At 41.7% G+C, this 16,661-nt stretch overlaps 1 protein-coding gene across 2 annotated transcripts in view; it reads left to right on the top strand.

Moving 5' to 3' along the window:
• PRPS2 (phosphoribosyl pyrophosphate synthetase 2) overlaps nucleotides 1-16,446 on the top strand; it is a 33,547-nt gene extending 17,101 nt beyond the window's left edge. For both annotated transcript variants that reach the window (XM_030807099.1, XM_030807100.1), the window contains exons 3-7: nucleotides 1,108-1,206; nucleotides 1,899-2,023; nucleotides 11,458-11,631; nucleotides 12,595-12,754; nucleotides 14,931-16,446. In XM_030807099.1, coding sequence (XP_030662959.1) covers nucleotides 1,108-1,206; nucleotides 1,899-2,023; nucleotides 11,458-11,631; nucleotides 12,595-12,754; nucleotides 14,931-15,023 — 651 coding nt within the window. In that variant the 3' untranslated portion in view covers nucleotides 15,024-16,446. The remainder of the gene's footprint in view (nucleotides 1-1,107; nucleotides 1,207-1,898; nucleotides 2,024-11,457; nucleotides 11,632-12,594; nucleotides 12,755-14,930) is intronic.
• The last annotated feature ends 215 nt before the right edge of the window (nucleotides 16,447-16,661 follow it).

Below are 16,661 nucleotides of genomic sequence, written 5' to 3' on the forward strand. Positions count from 1 at the left end.
ATTACAGGCGTAAGCCACCGTGCCCCATATATACCTATTTTTAATGATAAAATACATATTTCTTTTTAAAAAGTGGTATATTAGGGAAAACACAAATAATCTGTTAACATTTTCAATGTAATTCCTTCCTGCATGTGTTTTTACATGAATATACTGTGTGTGTGTGTGTGTGTGTGTGTGTGTGTGTGTAACAAGGATCATTTGTTACTATTTTGAATGAAATCTTTTTTTAAGCTTTTATTTTCTTTTTTGTGGCTGATATATAGAAATACTGTCGTTTACAACAAAATGCTGAACGCCACCTAGGTCTAATCATGTGTCTATATAATTTCTTGGATTTCTTTGATGTGGACAGTTGTATTGTCCATCATTTATGATGTGGAAACCAAAGCTATAGAGAAGTTAGGTACTTTTACAAAGAACATAATGTCAGTAAATGACACTAAGTATGAAATTAAATAGTTACTATTATCGATCCCCTTACAGTATTCATTCTTTGACCTTACTTTTTTCCATTTGTAATAGTGTTAGCATCCAACTGTCGGCTCACGTCCAAATGTCAGCTCATGAATTCCTCTTTAATAGCTGGACTCCTTTTAGCCTCTGGCTGTGTGAGGGTCTCTTGGCCTCAGTGATTTCACATGTGCCACTCTGTCCTTCTAGAACACTATTCTCCTCGCCTTTGCTAAACTTGCCTTAAAAGTGATTTCCTCAGAGGGACCGCTAATAATGATCTTGTTTAAACTTTATGTCCTTCCTACTACTATCATCTCTCTCTCTCCGTACCTTTTATTTCTACACACTTACCATGATTTCAATTATACAAATTGTGACATTACATGTACATATGTTTAACTGTTTGCTTCTTTCATGTTTGTTCTCTATACCCAGCATCAAGCACTTAGTTTTGCAGTAGTATATGTAAATAGTAAATATTTGCTGAATAAGATGGAATGAATATATCTTTTGCTGTTACAACATGTATAATTTTCTTTTCGATGCTTCGTTGATTGCATCTATGATTTATCCTTCTCATGTACGTCCTAGTGGGAGGAATGTAACACTATCCATCTTTTCCTGTTATAAAATTAACGTTCTTACTTTTAGAGTCGTGCCCCAATTTCTGCAAAACTTGTGGCCAATATGCTGTCGGTGGCTGGGGCGGATCACATCATCACCATGGACCTGCATGCTTCTCAGATACAGGTATCCGTGTTTTCCTTCTCAAATGGTTAAATCAAGTCTGTTAAATAATCTTAGAAGAGGTAACATTACTTGTGTTTGAGTTTATATTTGGCTACTCTCTTGGATTTTTGTCTTTACTAAACTTGAAAATATAATTTGATATTAGTACTTCCAGTCTCTATCACCACCTTGCCCCACAGTCAATTTTGGAGGAGTGGGGATGGCTTTTTCGTAGTAAGCTCTATATAGTTCCATCTCAGCTTGTGGAAAATAATTAGAATGGCAGAGTCATAATGTACACTTTTTAACTTCTTCCTAACTTATTTTCTTTGTCTCTAAAACAGGCCAAATTGTACTGTGCCACTTTGTGTTATATAATGAACGTGAAGTATTTGATTTATAATAACTACTAAAGAGACAACAAACCCTTTCCCTCACCGTCCTGCATAGCCATTCTCTTCCTCAGAATATAGGCCATCATAAGACAACAGAATATGTCCCAAAAGACAGATTGGACTGAAATATGCCCCTATAACATATCCGTCTTTTGATTTAATTCTGTTTAAAATTAACAAAAGGGAGTCTGTTACAAAAGCTTCTTTTGAACAAAAAATGCAAATGTTATTTAATGAAAGCAATTATCATTTAAAAAAAAAAAGAAAAAAACGAAACAAAACAAAACCCTGCAACATGACACTCACTTCTCCCTTTAGGGATTCTTTGATATTCCTGTGGATAATTTGTATGCGGAGCCCGCAGTCCTGCAGTGGATTCGGGAAAACATTGCCGAGTGGAAGAACTGTATCATTGTTTCACCTGACGCAGGGGGAGCCAAAAGGTATCATGCAGGCCACACCTTGCAGGTTTCTCCATCTGCTGACTGGTTTTTCCTTTTCCGATGTATTAGATAAGGAAGCATGCTGTAAATTACTTAAAGCTTTATTTTGCTAATGAGCAAGTAAGTAGAAAGACCCGCAGGCTTCACTTCCAGAGCAGAAACCCATCATCTTTGTTAATATTTCATCATTCGGGAAAGAAGAAAATACAAACAGAGACACACATACACAATAGGTATATATTGGTTTGTTTTCAGCAAAGGGTAGATGTGTTTGAGGTTTTTTTAAGTTATTGTTTTCTGATTATAAAAGTAATGAGCCTAATTGGAAAATAAGTCTTTTAATTAACAGCACTTGGAAATGGTAGCCAAAACAGAACAAATTTTTTTAAAAGAAATCTCTGTACATAGAATACCAAGAAGGAAATATCTGAGACCAAGAAATAAAGCAGAGGCGGAAAGCCATGTCCAGGTGGCTTGGGGGATGGGCATCAGATCCAGGAAGAGCCTGGTGGCTTGGGTTTTAATACTCACGTGGAAACCCCCATAAAGAAGGGAGCTAAAGCCAGGCACGGTGATGTATGCCTGTAATCCTAGCACCTTGGGAGGCCGAGGCGGGAGAATCACTTGAGCCCAGGCGCTCCAGGCTGCAGTGAGCTATGATCACACCACTGCACTCCAGCCTGGGTAACAGAGTGAGACCCTGACTCTAAAAAAGAAAAAAAAAGAAGAAGAAGAGAAGAGAGCTGAAAGCCAGACTTCTAGCCAAAAGCCAGGGGGAAAGCCCATCTTTACCTCGGCCTTTGGATTAGGGGAGGAAATAGTCACCTATGAGAAGTCAAACCACGAGCCTGTGCCACATTCAGATGTGGAGTGGAATACACACGAAAATGTGCTCCAGGCTGCAGAGCCCCTGCAGAGGGAGAATTTCACAATCCTAGCTGTTCGGTGAGTGCTCCCTGCTCAACCTGACCCGGTGCCTCATCCAAAGTTAGAAAACCAAGAGAACACAGTCCACGCAGACCCAGCATGTGCAGACAACAGGGCAGCAGGCAGCCAATACTTGGGGATAAGATAACAATTACTGGACTATCAAATAAGTAAGTTTAAAAGGAAACCGAGGTGAAGGAGAGTTAACAACAACCTGGTAGTAACAGTACGGCAGTGATGACACACCCAGTGGTGTGAGAACGTGGTACTAAGTAGCACATCTCAAGGGCTTGGCAGAGATACTCGAGGCGTTAACAAGCAATCAGGGTACAGGGTGTTCAGAATCAAGGATGAGCACAATAAGAGAATGCTGCAAGCTGAGGCTTGGTGACCCAATGACCTTGTAGAGCTTTGCAGATGCTATCCGGGAAGAAAAAAGGCTGGGAAGGGAGTTTTATTGTGTAGGTAGAGACCTCCATAAGGGAGAAGAAGTAGGAGAGACTTCTACCCCCCAGTCCAGTGAGGAAGCAAGGAAGTTCTAAATGTGCACTAATAGAGATGTGATGAGAGTGACAAGTGATCAGCCTTTGGAATGTCTGACATCAAAAGCCTGTCCCTCATTTGGCACCCTCATCTGCCTGCAGCCCAGCTGAGGACCTAGGATCAAACACAAAAGCTTAGAAGTAGCCCAGAAAGTTGTCTTAACACTCTTGCAGGGAAACACAGGCCCTGATTCTTAGAAGAGCCTTGTTGTTTCTGCTCAAAGCTGCCTTCCAACGGCTGCTTGGGTTCCCAGCACAGAAGAGAAGGAACGGACCCTGCAGCTGGAGATCGGCCTCTGCCAGCAGCAGGAAGTGGCTGTGGCCAGGGAGGAGACACAAATATATAAAAGACGGGAGCAGAAAGTTAACGTGCAAAGACCCTAGATGGGCAGTCATGGGGTGGAGAGCAGCGCTGTGTCACATAGCCTATTACTGTACGATGTGTAATGTTCACAAAAATGCCCTTGGCCAAGAATCAAGGTTGAATTACGTTGAGAGTCCTCTGCAAAAGATTGTGAGCAACATTTTGGAGTCATATCTACTAGAAATGCTTGCAGTTGACTTGGAAACTTCTGCAAGTCACATGGAATCTGCATTCAAATGAGGCAAATGCACTGGCCCAATGGAAGGTCAGAGGCAAAGAATCCAGCCAAAGGGGTACAGGAGCAAGCTTCAGATGTAACTGGGTTATAATAACAGCTTTGTTACAGCGTAATTCAAATACGTACAATTGGCCGGGTGCAGTGACTCACACCTGTAACCTCAGCACTTTGGGAGGCCAAGGCAGGTGGATCACTTGAGGTCAGGAGTTCGAGACCAGCCTGGCCAACAGGGTGAAACCCCGTCTCTGCTGAAAATACAAAAATTAGCTGGGCTTGGTGGTGCACGCCTGTAATTCCAGCTATTCAGGAGGCTGAGGCAGGAGAATCACTTGAACCTGGGAGGTGGAGGTTGCAGTGAGCTGAGATCACACCACTGCACTCCAGCATGGGTGACAGGGCGAGAGTCCATCTCAAAAAAGAAAAAGAAAAAACAAAAAACTCCAAATACGTACAATTTACCCATTTAAAGTGTACAGTTCAGCAGTGTTTTGCATATTCAGAGATTTGTGCAACCATCACTATCTAATTCCAGAGCATTTTTATCACCCCAAAAAGAAACCCTGTACCCATTAGCAGTCACTCCCCGTTTACTTCCCCCCACCTTATCCCTGGCAGCCAGGAATCTACTTTCTATCTTTATGGGGTTACCTTTTGGAGACTTTGTATATCAATTGGTAGTATAGAACAGTGGCCTTCGTGTCTGGCAGATACCTTTGTAAACCAGAAAATGTTATTTTGGCAGCTACTCAGCCCAAAGAATAGTAGATTCCACAAATTTTTATGACCATCTTTCTTTCCTCCCCCAACCCTGTTTTTATATACATAGTCTAAGAATATCATACATGCTCTTAGCAGAAATTCAGACAGTACAAAAGTGTCCCGTCCCCGTTCTTTAAATGCCACTGTTATTTCCAGTGTCAGAATTGTGTTATTTAAACGTATATCTGCCTATTTATTTCATGCAAATGTCAATGTGATGTACACAGTTCTTCATTGTGCTTTTCTGAAAAACTCACTTGCTGTATCTTAACAATGATTCCATGGCTGTGTTGTGCAGCTGTGCAATATTCCCTTGTGTGCATGTACCACAGCTCCTATGACCAGTCAGGCCCCCTCTTACCCATTTGTAGGTGCCGTTGTTTGCACTCTTAAATGCAGTTCTGAAGCAATATCGTTGCTTTGACATTTTGTACACCTGTGCTAGTAGGAAACATTCCTAGAAGTGGAATTGCCGAGTCAAAAGGCATGAGCCATTTTAGGTTTGATGGGCGGTGCCAAAATATGGTCTTTTCCAAAAAATATACAAGTTGACATTCTATCAGGTATGGATGCTAGTGACTTTCTACACAGCCTTGCTCACACAGTGGGTTATCAGGCAGTTTACTTCCAGATCAGGTAGGCATCCTCTTCCTGTGAGCTCAGGTTGCTGTGGGTGAGGGTAGTGCCCTTACCAGGGTATGTTGATTTGCCATGAGAGGGGTCTCTATTCAGATCTTTTGCCTATTGTTCTCTTGGCTGGGAACTTTCTTGTGGATTGTCTACAGTTTTGCATAGACAAGAGATCACAGCTGTTTCTCATGTGTTGCAAATATTTCTCCAAGTTTTTTCATTTCTTCTCCTTTTTTGTATTTTTATTCTCTGCAGGACTTTAAAACCTTCTTACGTAGTCATGTTTATTTTTTCTTCACATTATGGCTTCTGAGTTTATGTAGGAGTCATCCTTCTCTTAAAATTAGTCTTCTCCCATGATTTTGTATATTTTTTTTTCTTTTTTAATGTCCCGTTTACTTCCATCTGAAATTTATTTTGGAATAAAGAATGAAATAAGAATCCAGCCCCCACCCCCCCTGACTCTACTGTCTAGTTTTTCCAAAACTATTTATTAAATAATCCACCTCTATTGATTTGAAATGGCATCTTTCATCATATACAGAGTTCCGCATTTCAAACAGATAGCTATTTGCCAACTCCTACTTTAAAAAAAAATGCAGAATAAAGTAAACAGAGTAAATGGCTGGGGTTGAGATGCTGTTTTGTTTTGTTCAGACCTCCTTTCAAGCAGTCTGCACTCAACCACCCCTGCTCCCTCTGCCAGGAAAATCAAGCTTTTTAGGGAAGTACATTTCAGAATTTTTGTCACCTCCTTTCTGTTTTCCAAGTGTTTCTGCTACACATCATTGTCATCCTCATATTCTAGCCCCCAACTGACAGTCTCCTCAGAACAGCCTTGCAGGTAATACATGACATATGCAGTTGACATTATCTGTGACTTCTTTGCTTGATGCAAAAGGTCATAGTTAGCAAAATAAAATACTGTAAATTTCTGTCTGACCAATTGGAGCTTGTTGCTTTAGAAAAAGCTTTGAAGCTTGACTCGTTCCAGGTAAAACTGAATGTTGCCACAGGAGGTCACTCTTGGGTAGGCTTTGTAGCTTGGTTGGGTTGACCACGGTAAAAAAATTAAACCCAAGAAACTTACCTACCACTGCTGAGATGGCAAGTGTCAACCTAAAAGTGGTATGGGAAGAGGGTAAAACTAGGTAACTCAGGTTTAACTTTTTTTTCTGATTATATAATCTTTGGAGATGCTCTATAGGAAATTTGGAAAGTGGAAAGAAGAAAATCTTAACTACTTTATATCTCGACCAGTGATACCACTATGAATAATTTGGTGTACTATGTATCTGTCTCTCCTGGGGGAGCTGATATGGCACATGCACCCACAGAGAAAAGATTGTAAATATGTGCCCAGAAGAAATCCAAAACTGTATGTATATAATTTTCGTTCTGCCTTTTTCTGCCTAAGATTTCAGTGTGGTACGTTGTGTCAACGTCATTTGGTAGGAGTAGGTATTAGGTCTCCATGATATACAAGGAAAAGAAGAGTTACCTATAGCTTTTTCAGGAAATCCTAGTGTTCTAACAACCCAGGAAGCTGTTTGCGGGAGTATTTTATCTTCTTCTTCTGACATTACCATTGGATACCTTTAAGTGGCTAGGGCTCCCCGCTCAAGTGAGATGTCTGTGTCCCCCACTGCCAAGAACCACAGAGGTCGCCTTCTTTCCCAGTCCGACTTCCATGCCTACCATGCTGTCTGCTTGTGAGCAGGCTCGTGAGAACAGGCGCCACCCGGCAGAGAGATGAAAACAGGTTCTGCTTCAACTTCTCCGGTATAGAACTTCCACCACAAAGGGCAGTGCTTCCCAGTGCTGGGCTGTGGATTGCTATCCTGTCGTTCCCAAATCTGCCTAGTCTTTACCAAATAAGCAGACGGTAATGTATGTGGACATGTTGTGCAAGGTGTTCATGTGTCTCGGGAAAACCTGTCTCATGTTCCCAGAAAGTAGCTTTCCTTACCTGGAGTTCAAGTGGCTTTTATGACATTGGCACGTAGATAGTAGAACTGTACGTGTTTTGTTTGTTTGTTTTTTGAGACAGAGTCTTGCTCAGTCGCCCAGGCTGGAGTGCAATGGCGCAATCTTGGCTCACTGCAACCTCCACCTCCCGGGATCAAGCAATTCTCCCGCCTCAGCCTCCCGAGTAGCTGGGGTTACAGGTACCCACCATCATGCCCGGCTACTTTTTGTATTTTTGTAGAGATGGAGTTTCACCATGTTGGCCAGGCTCATCTTGAACTCCTAACCTCAGGTGATCCACCCACCTCAGCCTCCCAAAGTGCTGGGATTACAGCTGTGAGCCACCGTGCCTGGCTGAACTGTATGTGTTTTAAGGTGATTATGGAGCAAGATTTTTGTTGGCCTTTAATTTTTTTTATTAAATCTTTAAGTAAGGAAACTGTTGACAGCTAGACAAGTTTACAAAGGGTATCTGCTAGGGCTACTGTGGTTTTGGTTGCATCCTGAAGAATGAGTGTTTTAAAGGTAGGATGAGTGTTCTAAGGGTAGGATGAGTGTTTTAAGGGTAGGATGAGCATTTTAAGGGTAGGATGAGTGTTTTAAGGGTAGGATGAGTATTTTAAGGGTAGGATGAGTGTTTTAAGGGTAGGAGAAGCATGGACCTCAACGTAGTAATGATTCCCTTTGCTTCAAGGACGTTGATGTCTTATTCTGTTATCTCACAGTCTCTGTGTTTAACTGGAAACTTTGGTCCCTTTTCTTTTATGAAAATTGACATATTTGGATTTATGACCACCGCCTTACTATGTGTTTTTTTTGTTTTTGAGACAGAGTCTTGCTCTGTCACCCAGGCTGGAGTGTAGTGGCACGATCACAGCTCACTGCAGCCCCCGATCTCCCAGGCTCAAGTAATCCTGCCACCTTAGGCTCCCAAGTAGCTGGAACTAAAGGCGCATGCCACCATGCCTGGCTAATTTTTGTATTTTTTGTAGAGACAGGGTTTTACTATGTTGCCCAGGCTGGTCTCCAACTCCTGGGCTCAAGCAATCTGCTTGCCTCGGCCTCCCAAAGTGCTGGGAGTATAGGTGTGAGCCACCATGCTTAGCTACTGTATGCTTTAGTTTTTCCTTCTCCACAAAGTAGACATTATTATTATTTTGGTTTTGTACAATCAACATTTGTTTAGATTTGTCCACATATTGATCAATATCTTTGCTTCCCTTTCTCTGCCCCTGCCCCCCACCACATCTCGATGTATCTGTGGTGATTTTCCTTTTTCTTAAGTTGCATTCTTTAAGTGGTTATATGTTAGAAATAAATTCTTAGGTTGTATAGTTTGGCTGAAACTATCTTTATTTTGCTCTCCTTCTGGAAAGGCAGTTTTGCTGAGTACAGAGTCCTAGCCTGATAGTTATTTTCTCATATCACAATGAAGATATGACTCCATAACTTCTGGCTTCCACTGGGGACATTGAGGACTTGGCCATCCTTACTAGGTGACTCGTCTTTATTCTTTGTCTCTTTTAAGCTTTCTTGGTCTTCTGTAGTTTTGTTAAGATTGTTTGGGAATTCATTTGTTGGGTTTATTGGATCCGAGGATCCTCAGATCCAATAAACCCAACAAATCATCAGGAAACAGTTGTCAGAAGACATCATTGGTCCTGTGTTTCCTACAGAAATAAAAAACGATAAATATTGCACTGAATGTTTGTGGTTTGGAGTCCCTGAATAATAAAGAAGGAACATATTTGCAAAAAGTTGCATAGGGTTTTTTTATGCAGAATTTTGTCAGAAGACAATGGTGCTGCATGTTTTTGAGTGCAAATGGACATTGCTAAGATTTTTTTAAGATGGCATGTGCTTTGAAAAGAGGATATTGCATTTTTAAGAGTTTAAAAATCTTACGAGTGAGAAATATTAAAAAATCTTATTTTCACCTCTTTACAAGAAATAAAAGATGTTTCTCATTTAAAAAAAAAGGAAATATTAGCTGAATAGGTTATACAGAGTTACCATATGACCCAGCAATTCCACTCTGAGGTATATTCCCCAAAGACTTGAAGACAGGGACTCAAATAGATACTTATACACCAGTATTCATAGCGGCAGTATTCAGTATAGCCAAAAGGTGGAACCAACCTGAGTGGCCATGAACAGATGAATGGATGAACGCAATGCGCTGTTCCGTTCCACCCAATGGAATGTTATTCAGACTTAAAGAGAGATGAAGTACTGATCTATGCAGCAGTGTGGATGAACTATGAACAGTTTATGCTAATTGAAAGAGGCCAGACACAAAAGTGCATGTATTCTATGATTCCATTTATACAAAAAGTTCAGAATAGGTAAATCCATAGAGACAGAAAATAGATTCATGCTTGGCAGGGCCTGGGGGGAGGGGGGAATAGGGAGTGCCTGCTTAAGGGGTGTGGGGTTTCCTTTTGATATCATGAAATGTTCTGGAACTAGATAGAGATAATAGTTGTGCAATATTGTGAATGTACTTGATGCCATTGAATTAATACACTTTAAAATGGTTCCAAGGATAAATTCTGTGTTATGTACATTTTACCACAATTGAAAAGAAACACTGGCTGGGCACAGTGGCTCATGCCTGTAATCCCAGCACTTTGGGAAGCTGAGGCGGGCGGATCACCTGAGGTCAGGAGTTCGAGACCAGCCTGGCCAACATGGAGAAACCCTGTCTCTACTAAAAATACAAAATTAGCCGGACGTGGTGGTGCATGCCTGTCATCCCAGCTACTCAGGAGGCCGAGGCAAGAGAATTGCTTGAACCCAGGAGGCAGAGGTTGCAGTGAGCCGAGATTGTGCCATTGCACTCCAGCCTGGTCAACAAGAGTGAAACTCTGTCTCAAAAAAGAAAAAAGAAAAGAAACACTGGTTATGTTGTGAAAATCCTCAGAAATAGGGAGGGGAGCCTGGAGCACCTAACTGCCCTTCCCACTGCCCTCTCAGCCCCAGAGAGTGCCCCCTCTGTCCTTCATCAGAGCACGCGAGGAACTCCACTCCTGGTCGTCATCTGAGGATGACACAGTGAGTAGGACTAGGACTTTAAAACTAGTGTGTGGAGGTTATATCCTCCATGTACTGCATCTTAAGTTGGCCTATGTGTGTATTGGTCCCCAAAGTATTTTTTCAGCTAAATTGCATAATGACTGTTATTTAAAAAACTGGAATAGGCAAATCTTAATGTTACTTTATGCCTGTGGCATTGTCTTGTCTTGAAATAAGTTTCACCATTTAAATCCACTCTTCACAGGAAAATCTGAAATGCCTCAGGCTCACCAGCAAGCGAGGCCTGCCCACTTTCTCTTCCTGTTGGCAGCTCAGCTCCTCCTGAGCCAGTGATTTTTTTCTTAAAGAGATGGGGTCTTGCTATGTTGTCCAGGCTGGATTCGAACTCAGGCTCAAGCCATCCTTCTACCTGAGACTCCTGAGTAGCTGGCCGTACAGGCACGATGCCATGCCTGGCACCATTGATGTCTGAGCATTTGCCTTAGATGAGCGGAGAAGCTGGGCTCACAGTTTAGAGTCTCCTTAGACCTTGAATGCAATGAAGCCCATCCTGGCTAGCCTACATATTAGATGGCTGTATTAACCAGGACTTTTGTCCCCACTGTCTGTGCCACAAACTGGGCAAATAGTAGTTCCTAAATAACTTGCTTTAAGTTGTACCTGTCATGGTTTTAAAATGCTACCCACAAATACTAACAAATTGAATATCAAATTCTTATCCAGTAGTTTTATCCAGTGGCCGGGGTGCCCTGACAGTCATTCCTAGCCGCCCCAATTGCAAGGTCTGCCATTAGCACATTTCTCCCTGTGGACTGCTAAGTGCCTGCCCCAGATCATGCCTGGGCTGATCAAGAGAGGCCTGATTCTTGCATCATCTCGAGTGTGGTTGCCTGCTACATTCCTAAAATACAGCTTTAAAGAAGAGATCTCTAGTTGACTGTATGAACATGTTCATTTGTGCCTTTGCCAGGGTCACATCAATTGCAGACAGGTTGAATGTGGAATTTGCTTTGATCCACAAAGAGAGAAAGAAGGCGAATGAAGTGGACCGGATGGTCCTGGTGGGCGACGTGAAGGACCGCGTGGCCATCCTCGTGGATGACATGGCTGACACATGCGGCACCATCTGCCATGCTGCAGACAAGTACGCAGGGCGGTGGGGAAAGCGTTAGGACTTCTCACTAGGAAAGGGAAACACATCAGCTTTTAGAAATTGGGCTCCTTTTTCCTGATTATTGCTGGTCTTGGCAGTGGAGTTTTAGACCAAAGGAGATTCTAGGCCCTTTTATCTTTATACGTCTTTCTCTGGTAGAAAAGAAAGCATGGGCCTTTTCATTTTCCAGGGTGAGCTTGTAGTGTACTTGAAAAAGGGTCAGAGAAGGTGCTTCCCTTTGCACTGAGCACGAAAGGAAAGACGGTTTTTCGGGCTTCTTCAGGCCCTAGCTTCCTTCCATTTGGCTTTCGTGCCAGCCTTCTCGGCCACATGGGTGTCTGGAGGATTTGTAGAGCTGCTGTCCAGTATGGAAGCCCCCACCCAGCCACACGTGGCCGGGGAGCTCTTGGAATATGGCCAGTCTGACTTAAGATGTGCTGAGAGTGTAAAAAGGCCACTAGGTTTTGGAGACTTAATATGAAACAATGAATATATATCTTATTTGCATATATGTTTTTATGTTGATTACACATCAAAACAATGATGTTTGGCTATATCGGTTTAAACTGGTGGTTCTCAACCAGGAGTGATTTTGCTCCCTGGGAGACATGTGGCAATGTCTAGAGACTTTTTTTGTTGTCACGGCTGAGGGGTGGGTTGTTGTTAGTGGGTAGAGGCCAGGGATGCTGTTGAATTTTCCCATAATGCATAGGACAGCCCCCATGACAAAGAATTATCCTGGCTCAAGTGCCAAGGTTGATAGTCCCCGATTTAATGGAATACAAAGTGTTTTGCTCATGCTTGAGTGATCCTATCTTAGGTTAATAAATGTGAGTGAAATTTGTTGCGTTTTTCTTTTACGGAGCACACTTTTTGCTTTTACCATTCATACTAGGGGAGAGTATTCCAAGAATATTTGCATACCCTGAATTTTTATCTTCTGCTGTTCTACAGGCTGCTGTCAGCTGGAGCCACCAAAGTGTATGCTATCCTTACCCATGGGATCTTCTCTGGACCAGCTATTTCCAGAATAAATAATGCCGCCTTTGAGGCTGTTGTCGTCACAAACACAATTCCGCAAGAGGACAAAATGAAACACTGCACCAAGATTCAGGTACTGTCTACACCACAGGCAGCCAAGCAGCCAGGCACCTACTTTAGATCCTTAAAAATAGCATCATGTCGGCCGGGCGCGGTGGCTCACGCTTGTAATCCCAGCACTTTGGGAGGCCGAGGCGGGCGGATCACGAGGTCAGGAGATCGAGACCACGGTGAAACCCCGTCTCTACTAAAAATACAAAAAATTAGCCAGGCGTGGTGGCGGGCGCCTGTAGTCCCAGCTACTCGGAGAGGCTGAGGCAGGAGAATGGCGTGAACCCGGGAGGCGGAGCTTGCAGTGAGCCGAGATCGCGCCACTGCACTCCAGCCTGGGCGACAGAGCGAGACTCCGTCTCAAAAAAAAAAAAAGCATCATGTCTTCTGTGTGTGTGGCTCCTTGCTAAGGCACATGCTTGACAGAGGTGGCAGGATATAAATCATATTAGATCCCTGAAAAAGGCCAGGACCAGCAGAGGTCAACGTTCGCTATTTAGAAATAGAGAGTGAATAAAATCACAGTAGAAAAACAGTCAGAAACGGGCTGTGCTAAAGCTAAACTTAGAATTATCATGTGACCCAATAATTCCACCCCTAGGTATATGCCCCCCAAATTTGGAAACATATTCAAACAGAAACTTGTACAGACATGTTCATAGCAGCACTATTCACAATAACCAAAAGGTAGAACCACCCAGTGGCCATCAACAGACAAACAGATGGCCAAAGTATGGTCTATCGCTACAATGGAATATTATTCAGCCTTTAAAGGGGAAGAAATCCTGACACATGCTACAGCATGGATGAACCTTGAAAACATCGTGCTAAGTGAAAAAAGCCAGATGCAAAAGGAGGAATATTGTGTTTCCGCTTCTAGGAGGTACCTGAGATTGGAAAATTCATAGAGACAAAGTAGAATGGTGGTTATCAGGGCCTGAGGGTGGGGGGGCAGTGGGGAATTATCTATCATTTAATGACTATATAGTTTTTGTTTGGGATGATGAAAACAGTTTGGAAATAAATAATGGTGATAATTTCACACATTAGGAATGTAATTAATGCCAATAAATTGTATACTTAAAAATGGTTAAAATGACAAATTTGATGTTATATATGTAAATTTTCAACTGATAAGAACAGACACTATACTTGATCTTAGGGAGATAGATAAATAGATAGACACACAGATAGATACATACACATTCACACAGTAAAAAAAAATGGGGGTGGGAGCAGCAGGCTGAGCTGAGGATCTTCAGAGCTTTGCTCCTTCCCGTCCCTGCTGATTGGATGCCCACGGGCCAGCAGAGAGCTGGTAATCATATAGATAGCAATTGGCCTGAAATAAGTCAAAAGGGTTTGAGGCCCATTTTGCCTCTATGTCGCTGTGAACCTTGGCAAGTCACTTCATTGCCCCAAAGCCTCAGCTCCCATCAGCATAGCATGAAGGTGCATCACAGTGATCTGCTTCATGATTTCTGATTCCTCAGAGAGAAAAGCAGTTTGCTTGACACAAAGCAGTAAGTCTGAAAATGGTCAGAATAGCGATGTCATATATTTTCATGCCTGATTAGCAGTAGTTTAGGATGAGAGTTGGCACACTATGGCTCGCAAGTGAAATCCAGCCTGTCATCTGTTTCTGCACATTTTTATCAGAGCACAGCCATGCCCATTCGTATATGTATTGCCCGTGGCTGCTTTCACACTACAATGGGCAAGTTGAGTATTTGTGACAGAGACCCTCTGGCTTCCAAAGCCAAAAATGTTAACTATTTGGTCCTCTATAGTTTGCTGACCCCTGAGTTAGATGATCACAGTTGTGCTCTTAAATGACGCAGTCACCGCCTTTTCAGAAACAGAAAAACCTTCCGTATAATGATTAAAGTTAATTTAAAACAACAAACGCCCCTGGAAAAGGATGTCTCTGGTTAACAGTATCCCTGAAAAGCCTTCTGTCTCTGCATTGAAAATCTCCCTTCCAGGATCCCATATGGGTCTGGTTCAAGGGGTTGTAATTTGAAGACATACCCCAAAGCTGTCTGTCTGTCCTCTCAAAAGTGTGGGAGGTTTTGATAGCAACACATCATGTATGCTGCAGAAATTGTTTCTCAGCTTTCCAGCTTTTCAATTTTTAAAGAACTCTAACTAAGATGTCCTGCTTCCCTTCTCCCTTTGTTTTTCTCATTGGCATTTAGGTCATTGACATTTCCATGATCTTGGCCGAAGCAATCCGAAGGACACACAATGGGGAATCCGTGTCCTACCTGTTCAGCCATGTCCCGCTATAAATCCAGAATGGGAAGTGTCCAGCAAGCCTACTCTGACTTCTGACCTGTTTTTGTTTTCTGGATTTTTAGCTGTAGGTACTCAGCAATGATAGGTTAATCACTGGCAAAAGCATCAGATCTTTGTATATGCTAAGATTTATTGTTTCCCCTTCTAAAGCTCAAGATCATTTCTTTCCAGTTTTTGGGGAAATGGTGGTGGTTATTTGGTCTTTAAGTGAACTGTCTTAAATGAGAAACGTTTTTGTCATTTTGACTTTTAACAGGTACAGGTGATCTCTTCCTTTGTTCTTTCAGTACTTTGAGGCGACAACTTTCAAGTATATAATTTCATTGTGGAAGTCATAGTTTATATATTTCGAGGTTGCCAAAGGTGACTTCAGATTAAAGCCTTCTGTGTAAATATATACTGATAATGCCTATGGACATTTGGGTAAAACCCTGTATAGAATTAATTATCCTTTTACTTTGGAGTGAACCTTGGAAAATTTATAATTATAATACCATGGATTTTGAATTTTTCTTTTTTTTTTTTTTTTGATAACTCAGTTTCAGATAAACCATCTTGGTTATTGTGCTTAATTTGGACCAAATTTTATTTAGCTTAATATGGACACTGACACATTTTGGGGGGTATGCATTAGACATATCAGAGCAGTGTAGTTCTGGATCATTTTTTAAATTACCTCTTCCAAAACATAACTGTCACTTACCTGAAATGCTGCATCCTAAAATTCCAAAATTACATTGAGCAATCACCAAGGCCTAAAGCCAACTGACTTAAAGGTAATCATTTCAGCTAAGATTAAATTTAAAGTCTAAGACTATATAGAGCTAGTTTTAAAATAATGATCTCCGATTTTTAAAAAGGATATAGGAACCTGCATTGTCATTCTCTGAATTAAGAACTGATGGTTTCTATCATTATTTAGCCCCACCTTTGTATTTTAAAATCCTTCAGAATACATTTATGAACCAACACGACTGGACTTAGCCACACATAGTGGAAATTCAGACCTTAACTATTTGGTGTTTCCAGTTCACAAAGGTGATGAAGACTGTCTTGGGAGCAGCTTAATCCCAGAATTTGTACATTTCTTGCTGCTCCTGGCATGGAAACTTAAGTGAGACCACCAAATACATTGGTCCTGTCCAATTCTACTGAATGGGAGTGGACTTGGCATTTATCTGGCCAGAAACAGGAGCCAGAGAAATATGAATATACCAAAGTTGTTTAGCCTCCAACTTAAATTACATTAGTCAACTTATAGATATTCATATGATCACTTCTCTTTTTAGATACTACATCAACTAGATTCAGGAGTATATCATTTGCAGTGCTTGTATTGGTTTAAAATATAAGATTTTAAGATCCTCTAACATTGTACTAAAACATTTCAATAAAATCATTCTGACTGCTTTCATAGTTTGTATAATCATTGTGGAGTAATATGTTTTGACGGAGTGATGTGTTGCAGTACCTGAAAATGTTTGCTACTTTACGATTATAGGCCAGCATACAAAATTACAGAAAAGCCAGAAGTTAATTGATGTCAGCTGTTTTCCATTTTGAAGGTGTCTCTTCCTGAAGAACTTACCAGCAATCTCCTTTCCTCAGAGCATAACAGCTGTGCCACATAA

This window comes from Nomascus leucogenys, chromosome X, assembly GCF_006542625.1.
Source record: "Nomascus leucogenys isolate Asia chromosome X, Asia_NLE_v1, whole genome shotgun sequence".
Classification (NCBI taxonomy): Eukaryota; Metazoa; Chordata; class Mammalia; order Primates; family Hylobatidae; genus Nomascus; species Nomascus leucogenys.